Here is a 17,704-nt window from a genome sequence, read left to right as displayed (position 1 = left end):
CTAGCTTGATCCAAGCTAGCGTTGGTATGTCTCCCAGAGCTGGAAATTACACCTCCAGCTCAAAGTATAGGCATACCCATAGTCCCATGACATGACTGTAACAGGATACATATTCTTACAGGTTTGAATGCCCATCTCTAAAGTAGGGGAACGTAAATCCCCAAATTACTGGTCCACCTGTGAAAAGGCCATCTTCAAATGAGCTAACCACTATAGAAGGTCTTTGAACTCACCAGCTTTATTAAATCAAATATTGCTGAAGGGAATAATCCAAAGCCCCAGATGTCCTGAAGTCTCATTCCTGCTTATTTGAAATAGAACCACCACTCACCATCATCTTCTAGGAATGCAAGCCCTCTTCTCCTCTATACTACTCTTTGACAAAAGTACTTTAGGGACCATACGTTTTTAACCCAAGTCCTCAATTGGGGAAAACTCACCCACTCCCCTAGACATGGTTTAACAGAACCTATGCTTCCTGATGGAACATTTTATACAGTTTGGGGCTGAATCCCTTTGATGCATCATATCAGTAACAGTGTGAAGCTGACAACTACTTTTTGTAAAGTGAAGTTAGTGGGACTGAAACATGCTAGGTTGACAGTCCTGAAGACTGGAGTCTCTTTAGCGCAGATCTTCTAAGTTATTTTGGCACCTAACTCCAATTAATTTCAAGGATTTGGGCCATACCTCCTAATGGGAGTAGGTGCTTACATACTTCTGGGGATCTGGGCCAAAGAAACTGTCAACCCATCATCTTTCACTTCCCCTATGAAATGTCCATCAGAGAGCACATTTTCTTTTAAAGCATGTCTAGAATAGTGGGTGAAATCATTGGGAGTTAGGTCCCTAAATACTTTTACCCTCAAATCCAGGTTCAAGCACAGATAGGGTTAATTCCAGCTTCTCCAACATGAACCTATCAATCTAACCTGACCCTGGAGGAACCACCTCTATGAATGTGAGGGTAGTCCAGTCTCCATGCTTATTCAGCACAAGCCTCTCTGCTGAAATTCTACCAACGGCAACCAATTAGTCCTAACTGTGTCAGTTATGGTATCTGGTTATCCCCACATTGGGGACTTGGGGAGAAGAGGGAAAGGTAGGGCTTCAAATTATTTACCCTCTCAGGCTGGAGTTAGCAGGGGGCTATGTCATCACTGATCAAAAAAGTGTGTTTTGCCTGGGGGTAATTAATACTTTAGCTATCCCACTGTAAGAACATAGTGGAGACAAGACTCTTCAGTTTTGTTGTGAGATAAACAAGGCCAGGTGAATCAGGAGTGGGAGGTAGAGTGCTGAGCTTACCTAGCTACCTTGTGCTAAACACTGCTAGTACTTTGTCTCCAATTAGGATTTTACAGTGAGATAGCTATCACATGTTTGTTATCCCACTGTTAAAAAAAAACAAAACAAAACTCCTTGCACTGGAGAAGAAAAAGCCAGAGTGCACTTGAGAGTGACAAACTCTCTTCCTGTTCCTTGCCTTGAGATTGCATCTCTTTCTTTGATCTCCCTAGAACACCACTTGACTAGTCTTAGCACACAAAGCCTGGAAGAGCACCATAAGAAGAAATGCAGGGAAAATACAGAGGGGGAGAAAGGGAGGTTATAATGTGCCATTCTGACCCCTTAGGGTTGGCAGACAGGGGGTCAAAGAGATACCCTGGGTACATAGTATGCAGATGAATTTCTGAAGTGAGATGACCCCCTTCGCCCAATGGGTCCACAGACTGTACCCACTGTACACTCTCGTATGCCATTTGAAACTGATCTGAGACCAGTAGTTCATTTCACACAGGCCACTGAGGAGACAACCATTACTGATTTTAAAAGGATTTGAACTGTTTCCTGGAGGACAAAATGCTTTTTAATTCCATTATCTACACTGTGCCACGGATTCCCACCAAATAAGATCAAGATAACCTTTCAAATATTTCCCATTCTTGCTAATGCTGGCTCAGCTCCACTGGCATTAGCAACTTTGGAAGTACATTCTAAACACTGTATTATAAAATACTTCTCAAAATAGGTCTAATTTACACAGTGCTTAAAATGGTAGTAGAAGTCAGTGGTCCATCTACACTAGGGCTCCCTATATAGCTGACTCATGGAAATGAATCAGGTTTAGAATACGGGGATATTTCTCAAAAATAGTTTCCTAGGGTATGTCTTCACTTCCGGCCGGATCGGCGGACAGCGATCGATCCAGTGGGGATCAATTTATCGTGTCTAGTCTAGACATGATAAGTCGATCCCCGAGTGCTCTCCCGTCGACTCCTGTACTCCTGCTCGGTGAGAGGCGCAGGCGGAGTCAACGGGGGAGCATCAGCAATCGATTCCCCATAGCGAAGACACCGCGGTAGGTAGATCTAAGTACATTGACTTCAGCTACGTTATTCACATAGCTGAAGTTGTGTAACTTAGATCGATCCTCCCCTCTCCCCATGTAGACCAGGGCCTAGTGTACCCATAGGCTTCTCTGAAAAGCCCAATCTTGATCCAGCTTCTTCCCACTGATGGACTCCCAAACTCTGCTCCACTCCCAGCCCAAATCACAGGTGAGCAAGCCAACCAGTAGGGGAGCCTGCTCAGTGCTGTCCTTTTCTTTCATGCTCACTGGCATAGGGACAAGAAGCCTTTGGTGCTTTACAATCCTTCATCCCCTAAAATCATCAGAACATTTTAATTAAACCAATAGTATCCAAACAAAATCACATTTTCTATGATGGAATGGTCATCGTTATTCTAATCAGAATACTTCAACTTAGTGCTTACTGAGTTACTGTCCAATCCTGGTCCTGAAATAAAATAGTCAGACTCTTCCAACCCCCTTTATCACTGACTTTTTATTTCAGAGCAATGCTAAATCACTGCTAACTAAAGAGCTGTAGATATACAAACTTCTGCTTCCTCACATGCAAAGTAATGCACATTGGAAAACATAATCCCTACTACACATATAACATGAAGGGATATAAATTAGCTGTTACCGTTCAAGAAAGAGCTCTTGGAGTCATCACGGATAGTTCTCTGAAAGCATCTGCTCAATGAGCAGTGTCAGTCAAAAAAGCTAACACAGTGTTAGGAACCATAAGGTAAGGAATTGATAAAACAGAAAATATCATAATGCCACTATATAAATCTATGGTACACCCACATCTTGAATACTGTGCGCCGTTCTGGTCACCCCATCTCTAAAAAGGTATATTTGAATTGGAAAAAGTACAGAGAAGGGCAACATAAACGATTAAAGATATGGAACAGCTTCTATATGAGGAGAAATTAAAAAGACTGGGATTTTGCACCTTGGAAAAGAGACAACTAAGGGGGGATATGATAGACGTCTATAAAATCATGACTGGTGTGGAGAAATTGAATAAGGAAGTGTTATTTATCCCTTCACATAACACAAGACCCAAGGGTCATCCAATTAAATTAATAGGTGGCAGGTTTAAAACAAACATAAGAAAGTACTTTGTCACACATCCCACTGTCAACCTGTGGAACTCATTGCCAGGGGATGCTTTTGAACTGGGTTCAAAAAGAATTAGATTAGTACATGGAGGATAGGTCCATCAATGGCTAGGGACACAAGCCCTTGTTCTGGGTATCCCTAAATCTCTGACTTCTAGAAGCTGAAACTGAAAGACAGGGGAATGGATCACTCGATAAAGTGCCCTGTTCTATTAACTTTCTTTGAAGCATCTGGCACTAGTCGTTATCGGAAGAGAGAACACTGGGCTAGATGGACCATTGATCTGACCCAGTATGGCCATTCTTACATTCATGTATATTCTCATTCCTTACCTAGCTCCATTTTTCCTTTCCTTTCCTTTCCTTTCCTTTCCTCTCTCCCTCCCACCTCTCTCTGTGCGTGTTTGTGTGTGAGAAAGATGTGAGTATTACAGGCACTTTATCAGAGCTAAAGTTATTTCCCAGAAGACATTCCTGGAGGATGACATACATATTTTGCATTATTTTTATGGTCCCCATGACTCCTAAACAGCTCTTGGTATTCGTAGCTCACAGAATCAGAAATTAACATACCGTGTACCTTTTCATACAAGGCTCATGGTGGTGCCTGGAATGTGTCAGTTTACACAAGGGCAGTCATTTCTGTGAAACTCAGCTGACTAACTTTGTAGGAAAGCCTATCAAAATTGTCCCTCATCCTCTCTTGTGCTGTCCAAACTAATTGTATGAAGTCCACTTTGCCCTAGTTCTAATCTAATTAGGTTTGAGATTGCGGTTTCACACCTGTAGTTTATAACGGTTGAGCATTTCCAAGCAGATATAAATGCTGTGCATCCCATGTAGTTTGCCCAAAGATAGTAAATGGAGAGACAAAGCCTCAGTGGTGGTTTTGGTTTTATAAAAAAAATGTCAGTCAAGTTTTTGCAAAACTAAAGTTAGTTTGGATTTGGATCCCATTTATGTGACACAACCACATATGTCAGAACATAAAGTTCAAACTGTGGATCTGGATATCAAACTTCCTAATATACAGTGGGTTTAGATCTGGTGGGTTTGATTTGGAACAGACAGGAAAATGTGGAAAATTCTGATTCTGAACCATGGGCAGATTTCAAACACCCTCAAATTTAGGATTATTTGTATCCAGGGTTTTGAATCAGGCACATCTCTAAACAAATCAGGGTTCCAGACTAACTCTTAAGCATGGCTCAAACAAGATTCCGTAGTGTGTCTGTAATATCATTTTATAATTGCATAGTGTGTTAAATTAGTATAATTATTAATTACCTGTGTCCTAGCAGCACCTAAAATATGCGGGGTACCTTAACACTATGTAGGAGGGCAGAGTCAACGCCCTGAAGAGCTTACAGTCTAAAAAGACATAATCACAGTAAGTGACTTTGAAGCAGTTTAAAGTGCTTGTCAGGACAGGGCTCTTCTGTCTAACAGTGTGTTTCTTTTTGCTGGTTTACATGTAACTAATCTTTATGACTTGCGTGAGAATGTTGTAACAAAAAAGGAAAATAAATGGTTTTGCCTGTTAAGAGTGAACGTTCAAATCTAAAAATCAAAATGAATATTGGTGTGAAACAAATCTTCCCCACAGGTTTAAAACAAACAACAAACCTCAAGATGGTTTACATTTATTTTAAGCTTCAATGTACATTTTAAATGACAAGAGTGTGCCGAAAACATGGTTAGTTTTGTTGTGTTCTAATGGAAAAGAAAACTGTTTTCCATAATTACTTAACCTTTGCTTCTGCTGCATTGTTTCCAGACTTACCTGCAGTTGGAGTGGGCCTAAGCCTGGTGTTGCTGCCGCAGCAGCTGCCATGGTAGTTGGGATCAGCTGAACAGGGTAAGGGTCACCTAAGTAAGAGAATAATAGAGGCGTCAGCACCTTTTATCTACTCTCCACCTGCAAATTAAACTCCTGCATTCACTCTTTCCAAAAGCCTTCTTTTGTGTGCTTTGCTGAGGCCTAATGAAAAGCTCTATTGTGAAGCCTTTTACTAACACTCTTTTCACAATTCTGGCTGAGAGAGGAATGTGAATAAAAGGCACAAGCAATTAAGGCGGAAACCTCATCCTTTTTCATGATGTATTTAGGGAAATGGAAAAAAAAGTGCGCACTGATCAGAGGGCTGCACTTCAAAAAAAAAAAATAAATAAATAAAGTAAAAAAAAAAAAAAAGACAAAGAGAAAGAAAAGAAAAGGAGAACAGTATAACCTTGATACGATCACAGTATTAGAAGGGGACAAATTTATAGACTGGTCCAGAATATGAAGTTAACCAAACTGAGATCATTGTTTGTAAGCTCAATAGCACACAGATCAAACTTTAGTATGTATGTGAACAAAAATGGCACACTCTTGAATTCTATAGTTTCTTTTTGGTGGAAGCAATCTGGCTTTACAGATTGAGACCCCAATTCTGCAAAAGGCAGAAGAGTGTGCAGTCAAAGGGACACCGCACAAGTTTCAGGAGCCCCCTCCCAGATCCCTTTGCAGGATTGGTGCCTTCATTTAGCTTCTTACCAAAAATGAAGATAGCTTAGGCTCAGCATCCTACTGTGCTAGACACAGTGTAGGAGTAAAATAAAAGCTTTTAAAAAAGTGGCAAACACTTTTAATGAAAAATGTTCATTTTCTGAAGGAAAAAAAAGGTAGCCCCCTCGCCCCCAAACAAACAAAAACAAGGAGAGGACATGTTTCACTATAAAAAATAGTCACTTTTGGTTTGCCTTTAAATGACTTACTCTTAAATGAATTCTATTCTTGTCCACCTACTAATGAAACCAATGGGAAAGCTGGAGCTGCAAGCTTAATAGAAATGTTACGTGCGTTATATTCCTTGCCCAAATGACAAAATGTTTAAAAGCTTTCCACTCAATTAATAAGGATCATCAGACCATTCGTGCATGGCCCAATGATCTGCTAATAGATATGATTAGCACAGCATAGAATGAGCCATTTTAAATAAGACCATGAGACACAGAACATTTTATTAGGTAGGCACTCTACAAGGTTGCAGTACATTTGATTAAGCGGACACAATAAAAGTTTCCCTCCAGGATTATACTTTTTTGGGCAAATTGATAAAAGAGCAATTTAAAAGGCCATGCAGAATGCAACATTCCATGATTATCAATGAATTATTATTATTATTAAATGATACATTTGTGATGACATCAAGTGTAAGTCCCAGGAAACATAAAACAGGGAAAAAGCACTCAGATTTTTAAAATACTGTAAATAGGGTCTGTTGTAAAATTTGGTGTATGTGCTTTCAGGAAAGCCACTAATGTTTATGTTGCCCTTTTTTAATGTGCTCTACCTATACACAACTTTTCACTGAAAGATCTCAGTGGTTCATAAACACTTAAACCCCACAACTCCCCTGTGAGTATTATTAAACTAATTTATAGTTGGGTAAACTGTGAGACAGAAAAAATTAAGCCCTGATTCAGCAACATACTTAAGCAGATACTTATCTTCAATGGGACTTATATGTATGCTTAAAGTTAAGATTGTACTTAAATGCTTTCCTGAACTGGGGCCAAAGTTATTTTTTCTAGGATGCATAGTCAAGCAGTGTAAGAACCAACAACATAATCCAGGAATCCTGACTCCTAGATTTCTGCACCAGCCACCAGTCCACACTTCTTTTTCTAACTTGGTTTTGACTTTTAATCAAATGAGGTTACTGTTCCACATTTTCCAATATCCCCTTGATTTAATTTAGGATTCCATTTCCCGTTTAATATCATTGATTGAATGAAGTGATTCTTTGACTTTAAATTTTCTACTCTAGAACATCACCCAGTGACGGAAGCAGCAAGTCTTAAAGACAGCTAAGAAAAATATCCCCAAAAAGTAACAGACTCAACATTCATGGCTTTGTGCTACTCCCAATGCCACAAGAACCTCAAAGGAAAATCCCCGTTTCATTTCGAATGACTTCGTTCTAGAAATGGGCAGATTGTGCAAGTGCCAGCCACACAAAAAACCAAAATGATTTTTTTTCCTCAGTTCCACAGAGAATGAATGCTGATGTGCACTGACGTGTAATTTTTGAAACACTAAGTTGTGTGGAGCCAGGATCTTGTGTGCTCCATGTTCTCCATGCTCACTATTATTATTGTTGTCATTAATTATTAAGTATTATTATCATTTTGGTTGCTGACACATTTCCAGTGCTCCAAAAATATTTTTAAGAACAATACATATATAACAAAAGCTTAAAAGCTTTTGTGACCCTACCATGAAGCTTTTGGAATCCATAATATTTCTGTGACTTCAATATTACTGTCTTCCTACCATTATGTGCTAGGATTTTAAAATTCCTTTCATTAAGTGTAGTAGCTCTTGCCTGCTATAGGCTTTTGTTTCTTCAAACATTTCCCACCATCGCAACTCCTGTGGCTAGTCTATACTAATACTCCCACTGTTGCAACTGACCCAATGTAACAATAGCGGGAAAGTTTAGACCAGGTACAGTAATGAGTAGAGGCAGTATCAGACTTCATTGTTCTAAGTACTGTACACACACATAGCAAGAGACTGGCTCTGTCTCTTAAAAAGACAAAACAAAAAGAGTGGGAGGGGAAAATAAGAGAGGAGAACTGACTTGCCCAGTGAATGTCACACAGCGGGCCAGAGAAGAGACTAAAACCCAGATCTCCTGACTCCTAACCCAATACCTGCTCCACTGGAGAGCACTGCCTCTCCGAGCTGTCCTTAACATTTCTCCCAAATTGGCATTTAGATTTGTCTGAGCAGTTGTATTTAATGCTTAACAAATTTTAGGGAAATGCATTTCTTAAGCATTTTATTAATGCTTCAGTAAATGTCTCATTTTTAGATCTAAACGATCCTTTTCCCAAGTGCTAGGAACTTTTTAGGAATGTCAAACAAGATAGTCAGCTATTAGAAACAGCTATTTCCCAACCAGTCATACGCTTGTACTACTCAAACAATCCACTTTCAAACAGTAGTATTATACTGAAGCCACTCTACAAAACACAATCACAACATACTGTTGTATTACAATCGGGAAAGAATTAGTGGCTACCAGTCTCCCTTTATCTTTTAGACAACAGCCAAAAATACAGAATTTTATGAGGCTCCTTAAAGTTCCAAACTATCAGCTACAATTCCTGGACTTTTGCTACAAAAGAAATATTAAAGTCAGGTATTTGCTGTATTTTTGGTTTTTTACAAACCAGAGGGAAGGGTCTGGAATGGAGCAAAGGGTGGAATTTGCATCTTAAGAGAAACGGTAGAAATGATTTGATTACCTGCTAAATTCCTCTTAATTACAAATACACTTATTTCCCACTTGCACCACTTAGACAAATAACATAACTCAAAAATGACAGAGGTGGCAGGACAGAGCAAGAGAGAGCTTGTAGGTAGTGGTGAGAGCCAGGCATGAGAGAGAGGTGTATTACACGTGGAACTCTAGGTGGGATGAAGGTGTGTTTTGGAGATTGTGGAGGGCTCAGGATGAAACAGAGATTTGGGAGTCTGGGAGTGCAGATTGTAGGACCATCCCTCAGAAGGTGATTTCAGGGTTTGTGGAAAAGGGGGTGAAGAGGGAGAAGAAATTTTGCGGGGGAGGAAATACAGGACCACAGAGTGACCTGGAAGAGGAAGCAATGCAGTTGCAGAGGAGCATGCAGGTGAGGATGGACCTGGTTTGTGGGAGAATGAGGGTGAGGGGGGACTTGGGTGGTTTGTGTGGAGCAGAAGAGAGTGGGGGAGGGGGGAAGTTGTCTCTGGCTGATGCACAGACACTGTAACACATCGTCTGATTTGCAAACCGCTGCAGAAGCAGCCTTGGGAGACTACTCAGTGACCAAAATGCTGAGATTGGTTCCAGTATTATAGAGTACAATTATTTTTCAAAATATGAAGAAGATGGCAGAGGTGAGAACTGCAAGAGCATGGAGCCCCTTGGAGGCAGACAGGGAAAAAGGCAACTGAAGAAACTGGGATCTCCTGATGTGAATCCAATGCTTTCTATAAAAACATGTAGGATAAAATTTTCAAAAGCACCTAAGTGACCTAGGAGCCTAAGTCCCCATTCACTTTCAATGGGACATAGGCCCCTGCATGCCTAAGTCACTTTTGAAAATAAGACAAACACCCAAGTCACATAGGCACTTCTGAAAATTTTATCTGCATAGACTAGGCCTTTTCATCCTTTGTTTCAAGGATGCGCTGCTCCTCTCCTTTCCTGCCTATCTATACATTATCACTGGTCTCCTGCTTCTCTGCTGTGCGGACCTGATCTTGGTATTCCCTTCATTCCCGCTTTGTTCCCTTGTCCCACAAGCAGCTCGCTCTGTATGCCTCTTCTCCTGGAATCTTTTCCCTGGTCCACTATGCCCTACAGCAGCGATACTCCGACTGAGACGCGTGAGCTGCAAGTGGCTCTTTAATGTGTCTCATGCAGCTCTTGGCAGCACATGACATTAAAACACTATGTGATTTAATTATTAACCAATCTAAGTTATTAAGTAAGCAGGATGATTTTACTATGCTATTAACCAATTGTAATTGATAAAATAATAATACTTGGTCAGTCATTTTGTTGTAAGAATTATTATATATATATATATATACAAACACACACACACTAAATATTCCCCATCATACTATTTAAATATTATAGTAAATGAAACAATGAATTCACACTACTATGTCTCTTCTGGGTAATGCTGATCGCTAAATTGGCTCCTCAACCACTGAGGTCTGAATGTCACTGCCCTATAACCTTCCCATTCTTAAAACCCACCTTCAGCCACAGTCCCTCAAACAACAATCTTCTAAGGCCTTGTCTACATGAGAGTTGCACTGGTTTAACTTGTCAGCTTTTAAATCAATTTTAGTTAAACCAGTACAAACCCTTGCATTATACACCTCTACCCCAATATAACGCGACCCAATATAACACAAATTCGGATATAACGCGGTAAAGCAGCGCTCCGGGGAGGCGGGGCTGTGCGCTCCAGCGGATCAAAGCAAATTCGATATAACGTGGTTTCACCTATAATGCGGTAAGATTTTTTAGCTCCCGAGGACAGCGTTATATCGGGGTAGAGGTGTACATTCTATTTTCAGTTTAAGAGTAGCTTGTTTTAGTTTAGCTTTAATTGATTCCTAATCAATTTAAGCAAAACTGAATTAAGCCAAGTTAGAACTGAAATATCCTTCTGTACCACAGCCTTTTGCACTGGCTTAACGAAATCAATTAAAAATCATACCTTAAATAAGCACCAAAGAAACTTACGAACTTAAGTTCCATTTTCAAAAGTAATTTAGGCACTTAGGAATCTAAGTCCTGTTGACTTTCAAGAGAGACTTAGGTCCCTAAATTACTTTAAATGCTTTTGAATATTTTATCCAAGATCTAATATTTTTAAAAGAATATATAAAAAATGTCATAATTTAAAAGAAAATCCCTTAGGAACAAACATTTAATTTCTTCTTCTCTCACTCCACTCTTTTATTTTATACCATGCTGTAATCTCTTCCAGTGTCCTGTCTTCTTATAGGCTACAAGCTCTTCAGAGCTACCAGCTCTTTTGTGTTATTCATAAGGCTACAATTTAGCAATTTTTAGTAAAAGATTTTATTTTTAGTAAAAGTCACAGACAGGTCATGGGCAATAAACAAAAATTCACAGCCCGTGACCTGTCCGTGACCTTTACTATAAATACCTGACTAAATCTTAGCTGGGGGGCCTGGGGCGCTACTGCTCTGGGAGGTCCCCGAGGGGCCTCTTCTCTGGGGGGCCCCAGGGCCAGCCCCACCGGCCACTACTCAGGCTGTCTGCAGGGCCAGCAGCTGCTCCCAGGGCCACGGTTCTGGCTGCTGCTCCGGCCGCCCCTCTACTGCTGCTCAAGTGGTCCCCGGGGCCAGCTGCACCGGCTGCTGCTCTGTCGGTCCCCGGGGCCACCCAAGGAGCAGTTGGTGCGGCTGGGCCCGGGGCCACTCCAGCAGCAGACAGTGTGGCTGGCTGTAGGGCTGCTCCACCAGCCACTGCAGAAGTCACAGAAGGTCACGGAATCCGTGACTTCCACGACCTCCGTGACAGATACAAAGTCTTACTTATTTGCTATATAAATCCTGCTACACACTAATGTTAAATTATAATAATGTTTTGACAGGATTCTTAGGATGCACCTCCTTATAGAAACAACTAGAACTGGTTGAAAATTTTTGATGAAATATGTTTTCATTAAAATTGGCCTTTTATCAATTTCATGATTTTTTTTCCTACAATTTTTTTTCCCAATTAAATTAGAAAATGGAAAATTTAACCTTTTTGGTTGTTAAGTTTATTGTTTTTGCGCGCACACACACACACACACACACACCCTTTTCACTGGCAAAAATGGACATATGAGAAAGATTGGAGGAAGGAACGAAAACAGAAAAAAATGAAAAAGTTCACAAATAAAAAATTTACAAAAACATTGATTAACTGAAGCATTGCTCCTTTTTAAACCTGCCGAACAAAAATGCACATTTCCCCCATGTTTGATCAGCTTTAGAAATAGCTCAGTTTAAAAAAATGTTTTTATTACTTAAATATTTTTCTGATGAGTACTCAAAGGAGGTGGGTACAGGCAGGTATTCCACAGCAACACTTCTCACCACTCATTCATACCACTCAAAGTGTCCATTTCCACACTTTATTTTGATGGTTCTGATGATGTGAAAGTAGGGATGTTTGAAATACCATGGGAGGCCTGGAAATAGATGGGCACTTGGGCACTATTCATAGCTTCTGTCACAGGAGATACTGGGGGTCTCAGGCCCGACCAGGGAAGGGGGTGGGGAGAGAAAGAGTGAGCAGGCACCACTGAGGGACCACATGACAGCCCACACCCTGGTATCCTGACTTCCTTTCAGCATACCTATGCACAGTTCCAGTTGCATATTTTTTTTAACTGCGGCCACTGGGAGCTGCGGGTGGCCGTGCAAATGTAAACAAACTGTCTGGTGGCCCGCCAGCGGCTTACCCTGATGGGCCGCGGAGGTCACCCACCTGTGGTGTAGACGTTCCTGCTCAGGTTGAAACCTGGGCTCCAAGACCCTTCCTCCCTTCCCCAGGTTTTAGAGCCCGAGTTCCAGCCTGAGAGGGAATGTCTACACTGCCATTTTTTATGCCATAGCACGAGTCTGAATTTGTAGACCTGGGCTTCGAGACCTGCTGTCACAGGGATTTTTGTTGTTGTTTGTTTGTTTGTTTTTGCAGTGTAGATGTACTTTATTTATGTGCTCAAATATAGATTTAGGGTATGTCCACACAGCCTGTGGCAGCAAATCTCTCAGCTCAGGTCAACAGACTCAGGTAAGCGAAGCTCACGCTAGTGCTCTAAAAACAGCTGTGTAGACAGCACTTTGAAGTTGTGGCTCAGGCTGGGGCTCTGGCTCTGAAACTTTGGGGGTGGGGGTGGGGGTGGGAGGGAGGGAGTAGGGTTCAAAGCCCAAGCTCCAACGTGAGCCACGACTTCAAAGTACTGTCTAAACAACTATTGTTAGAGAGCTAGTGCAGCCCCATTAGCCCGCGTCTGTCAAACCAGGCTGGGATGCTCGCTGCCATGGGCTCGTTGACATTCTCCCAGGGACTCAATTTTAGACACCCGTTTTGGCCCAGCAATTGAATTGAAACCACCAACTTCTTATTATAGAAGTCACTATTTTCTCTATTTCAGATTTATTCAAGCTACCGTGAGAACCTCCCCGTGCACTACTGATTTGGCAATTTTTCTTGTAACCGAAAAACAAATCACTGGCAGTTGTTCCCCATCAAGATACTTTTAGTTCAGTGTCCAACACTATAGCAGTGACACATTCTCACATAGCATACTAGGCACATTTTTAGCCACAAAGCATCTAAATCTTGCTGTGCCAATCCACAGTTTTAATTTTTTTTTCTTATTTTGGGGGAGGAGAAGATGAGGGTTTAGTCATATGATCATTCTTTTCCAAGGCGCAAACAGTAGCTCTAAAAGATGATTAACATCCTTACAAAGAAACTACAGTATGTGGTCCTGATAACACATGGTTCCCATTTTTGTCATTCTGATAAAAGCGTACCATGTCAATTTTCTTTTCTTGTGATTTGGTGGTTGTCATTGACCTGTATGTCAGCTGATACAGCTGACACAGTTAAATCAGAAATTAGCATGCAGTCTCTTTAGAAGCCAGACACATGGACCCCGCGTACAAGAGAGATTATAATATAGCCACATGATAACCCATTAAACAATGAAACATGTGACTAACTAAAAAATAGAGATACATCAGCAAATATGCCCAAGGAAGTTTATGGTATTTAACTCCTAAACATTAATTGTATTGTACTGTACGAGGAACCAATTACCGGAGAGTTTCATTTTTATTGGATGTAGGGAATATTGTTTAGAAAATGGAGGAACAGTAAATTCAGCATATTTTAATTTTATTAGGCTTGGCTTGTCCACTTTCTCACACATTTATGCCTATTTTAAGGGGTAATGAGATATTTCATCAATAATTTTGTGTGCTTATTTTATTTAGGAAATTTCCAGCCGCAATGAGCTGATATGTAACAAACATACAATATACCTATTGTATATTCACATTTTTTCCCCAATTGGATATGGTTGAAGCTGTGATTAAAGTGCGTTCCAAAAAACCCCAAGTGGATGACATCTGACTGGGAACACAATATGATTTGTTACAACAAATTTTCCATAGGGGGTGGGAGGAAAGGGCAAAGAAAAAGAAAAACAGGTTTTGTTTCCAAAATTTGGCATGTGGCCATAAAAATAACATAGGTACCAGCAAGTAAAACACCACCTAGGAGCCGTCCTGAGAACTAATGAATGATCTGGAAAACATATTTGGAAGCAAATCCCCCCTTCAAAACTTTTTGAAGTGTAGTATCAGTAACTACCATTTCTAAAAACAAAACAAAACTGGAAAAAAAAAAACCATCTCTCTCAAATGGTCACATGAATTTCAGCTTAGAACACTAAATGTGTTGTTGACCCACTAAGCAAGCATCATTTCTCGCACTGGATTGCTTCAATCACAAGGGGGGGAAAAGTCCAATGTAAAATGCAACAGTGTCATAGGTTTGTCAATATTTTTATTTTCTTTTGTAAAAGCGTCACCAAACATTTAAAGAAAAAAAAAAAGACAAAGACGCAATGGGGGAAAACTCTCCTAAATAACAATTTGTATTTATTCAGTGCCTTTTATTCTGAAGGATCTCAACATTCTTATCAAAGTATGGCCTATATGTTATGCCTGTCAGGGAAGCCTACACTAAGAGGTGGTGCAGAACTGCACTGCCTAAAAGGAGGCACTAAGAGGCAATCTGTCTGAGAACATTCTGCTCCTCAGGTTTGCTGGGGGAATTGTACTTTGTTGTTATATCTGCTTACTCTTTGCTGCCTTTTTGGCAAGTGGCTCCCTAGCAACAGCCCCTCTGCTCTCAGAAGCACAAGGGTTGGGTTTCTATGTGGACCTTACCTGCGCCATACAAAAGGGGACGGGGAGGGAATTCCTTACTCCCTTCCCCTCATCATCAGTTACTTAAGGTGTAGTAACAAGTTCTCTCTCTCTCTCTACAGATCTATGCATGCGCACATACAAGGAAGAGCCATTTTGTTCACCATGGAAAAGAAGTCACCTCTGAAGTATAATGCAACAGCTTTTAAACAGCACACAGCAACATTTCACATCCTAACACTTTGTATTTACATAATGTTTTATATTTCCAAAGCACTTTACAAACACTAATTAAATGATCCTCTAAATAAATATCCCACGGCTGCCAGTGTTTTAACTACCATGACATCAAACTTTGTCCAGGTCTACACAATAGAGGGCAAATCCTGGGCCTAATTAAGTCAACTGTAAAAGTCCCTTGACTTCAATACGGTCAGGATTTCCCCCACAGTGGCTGAAATGCTGGAACCATGAGTGCTTCACCCACACAGGAGCTCCCACTCTTGCTATCACCAGTGAAACTGAAAGCAACAGTGGGATATTTTAGGGTTAAAGAGTACAGTGTGAGTAAAGTCAGAGCATTTAAATGACTTGCTTAAAATTACACAGTACATCAGTGTCAGAGATCGGGAGTTCTGCCACTATTCTGGAGAAGTAGTCTGGCTCTTATCCCTGTGCTTGGTCCATTAGGGCAACATAACTAATTGAAACGAGGGAGGATGTATTAGAGCAGGGGTCTCAAACGCAAATGACCACGAGGGCCACATGAGGACTAGTGCATTGGCCCAAGGGCCACATCACTGACACCCCCCACCCCTCGCTGCCCCTGGCCCTGCCCCCACTCCACCCTTCCATGAGACACCGCCCCTGCCCCATCTCTTCTCCACCTCCTCTTCCTAGCGGTTTTAATAAAATATATACACTCAGTAAAGCCCCCCCACTGCACTGGCTGCACCACCACTCCACCCCTGCTCTGCCTCTTCCAGGGGTGGCAGGTTTGTAGAAATTTTGGTGGTGCCCAGAACCTGCCCCCTCAAACTCCGCCCCCACCTGCTTAAGGCTCTGGGAGGGAGTTTGGATGGGGCAGGGGGTCTGGGGTGCAGGCTCTGGGATGGAGTTTGGGTGCAGGGTGCAGGCTCTGGGCGGGGGTGGGGGGTGCAGGCTCTGGGATGGAATTTGGGGATAGGAGGGGGTGCAGGGGTGAGGGCTGTGGAGCTGGGGATGAGGGGATTGGGGCATTGGAGAGGTTCGGGGCATTGGAGAGGCTCAGGACTAGGGCAGAAGGGCAGGGGAAGGGCAGCCTGCCCTGGCCTAGTGAAGGGGGGCACTAGGACCCTGCGGCAGCAGGTGATGCCGGAAGCTGGCAGAGCGGAGGTGAGCTGCAGGCTCCGGGCGGTGAGGGGGCAGCAAGTGAGCCCGGGAGACACTCAGGGGAGGTGCGTGGGGGCGGCAGGCGGGGCCGGGGGAGAGACCCGGCCCCAAACATTGGGGAGCAGCGAGCTGGGAGCTTAGCTGCCACATAAAATAACTCGGGGAGGCAGAGCGGGGATGAGGGGAGTTTGGTGACGACAGGAAGTAACTGGGGGGGGGCACGGGGAGCTTGGCAGGCCGCAAGGAAGAGCTCCGCAGGCCACCACATGTTTGAGACCCCTGTATTAGAGTAATTTGGTGAAGATGTTGGGATTATCACATCACAATTTTGGAGGACCAGAACTAGTCACAATCTTCGTTTTATTTCTCAACCTAAATGTACATGGCATTTCATTATTCATCAAAAGCAGATGTCATGCACAAAACATTTTAGGATTTCAATTTTTAATAATAAACTCTGAATGTTTAGCAAAGAGATGACCAATGAATAGCCATTATTTTCCCTGATATTCATGGAGAAATTCATGAACAATGTATTTCCATCATGGCACACTGGCACTTCTTTTTTTTTACTAAGAAACAACTGCTTTGGTTATAAATAATTAATATTAAACATTTTCAGCAATTACACTACATTTAAGTAGGGAGGCCAGATAGCAACCAGAACCAGGGATCAAGAACTCTGCTTCATTTTCTTAATAGAAATCCAATACTAATAGAAGCTTCTAATCCAAGCCCAAGAGCTTTATGCTTCTTTCTGCCAACTTTAACACTACACAATATGCTGTAGAGAAAGGAGAGGAAGTGTCAACTTGTTTAAATGGTCCATTATGAAATGTAAACCATCTGTTTAAAAAAACATAACAAAACAAGCCATTCCCAACTAGAATTTGTTAGGAAGAAAAAGGAAAAAGCTCCAGGTCAGTGCATTGAACTAGAAGTCAGGAAACATGGGTTCTATAATCTGCTCTGCCATCTCACCTTGGGCAAATCACTTAAGCTTGCTGCCTCAGTTTACCCATCTGTAAAATAGGAATGATCACACTTATATACCTTGGCAAAGCACTGTGAGAACCGTGGATAAAAACGATCCATTTAAATACTAGGTTTCAGAGTAACAGCCGTGTTAGTCTGTATCCGCAAAAAGAACAGGAGTACTTGTGGCACCTTAGAGACTAACAAATTTATTAGAGCATAAGCTTTCGTGGACTACAGGCCACTTCTTCGGATGCATATAGAATGGAACATATATTGAGGAGATATATATACACACACATACAGAGAGCATAAACAGGTGGGAGTTGTCTTACCAACTCTGAGAGGCCAATTAATTAAGAG

At 41.6% G+C, this 17,704-nt stretch overlaps 1 protein-coding gene across 10 annotated transcripts in view; it reads right to left on the bottom strand.

Annotated features, from left to right (window-relative positions):
- Positions 1-17,704, bottom strand: part of SOX5 (SRY-box transcription factor 5) — a 421,524-nt gene that overhangs the window by 102,686 nt on the left and 301,134 nt on the right. For all 10 annotated transcript variants that reach the window (XM_034782427.1, XM_034782373.1, XM_034782420.1 and 7 more), the window contains exon 8: positions 5,261-5,346. In XM_034782427.1, the coding sequence (XP_034638318.1) occupies positions 5,261-5,346 (86 nt within the window). The remainder of the gene's footprint in view (positions 1-5,260; positions 5,347-17,704) is intronic.

This window comes from Trachemys scripta, chromosome 1 (genome assembly GCF_013100865.1).
Source record: "Trachemys scripta elegans isolate TJP31775 chromosome 1, CAS_Tse_1.0, whole genome shotgun sequence".
Taxonomy (NCBI): Eukaryota; Metazoa; Chordata; order Testudines; family Emydidae; genus Trachemys; species Trachemys scripta.
The sequence above is the reverse complement of the archived record's forward strand: the minus strand, read 5'-3'. Positions and strand labels throughout refer to the sequence as shown.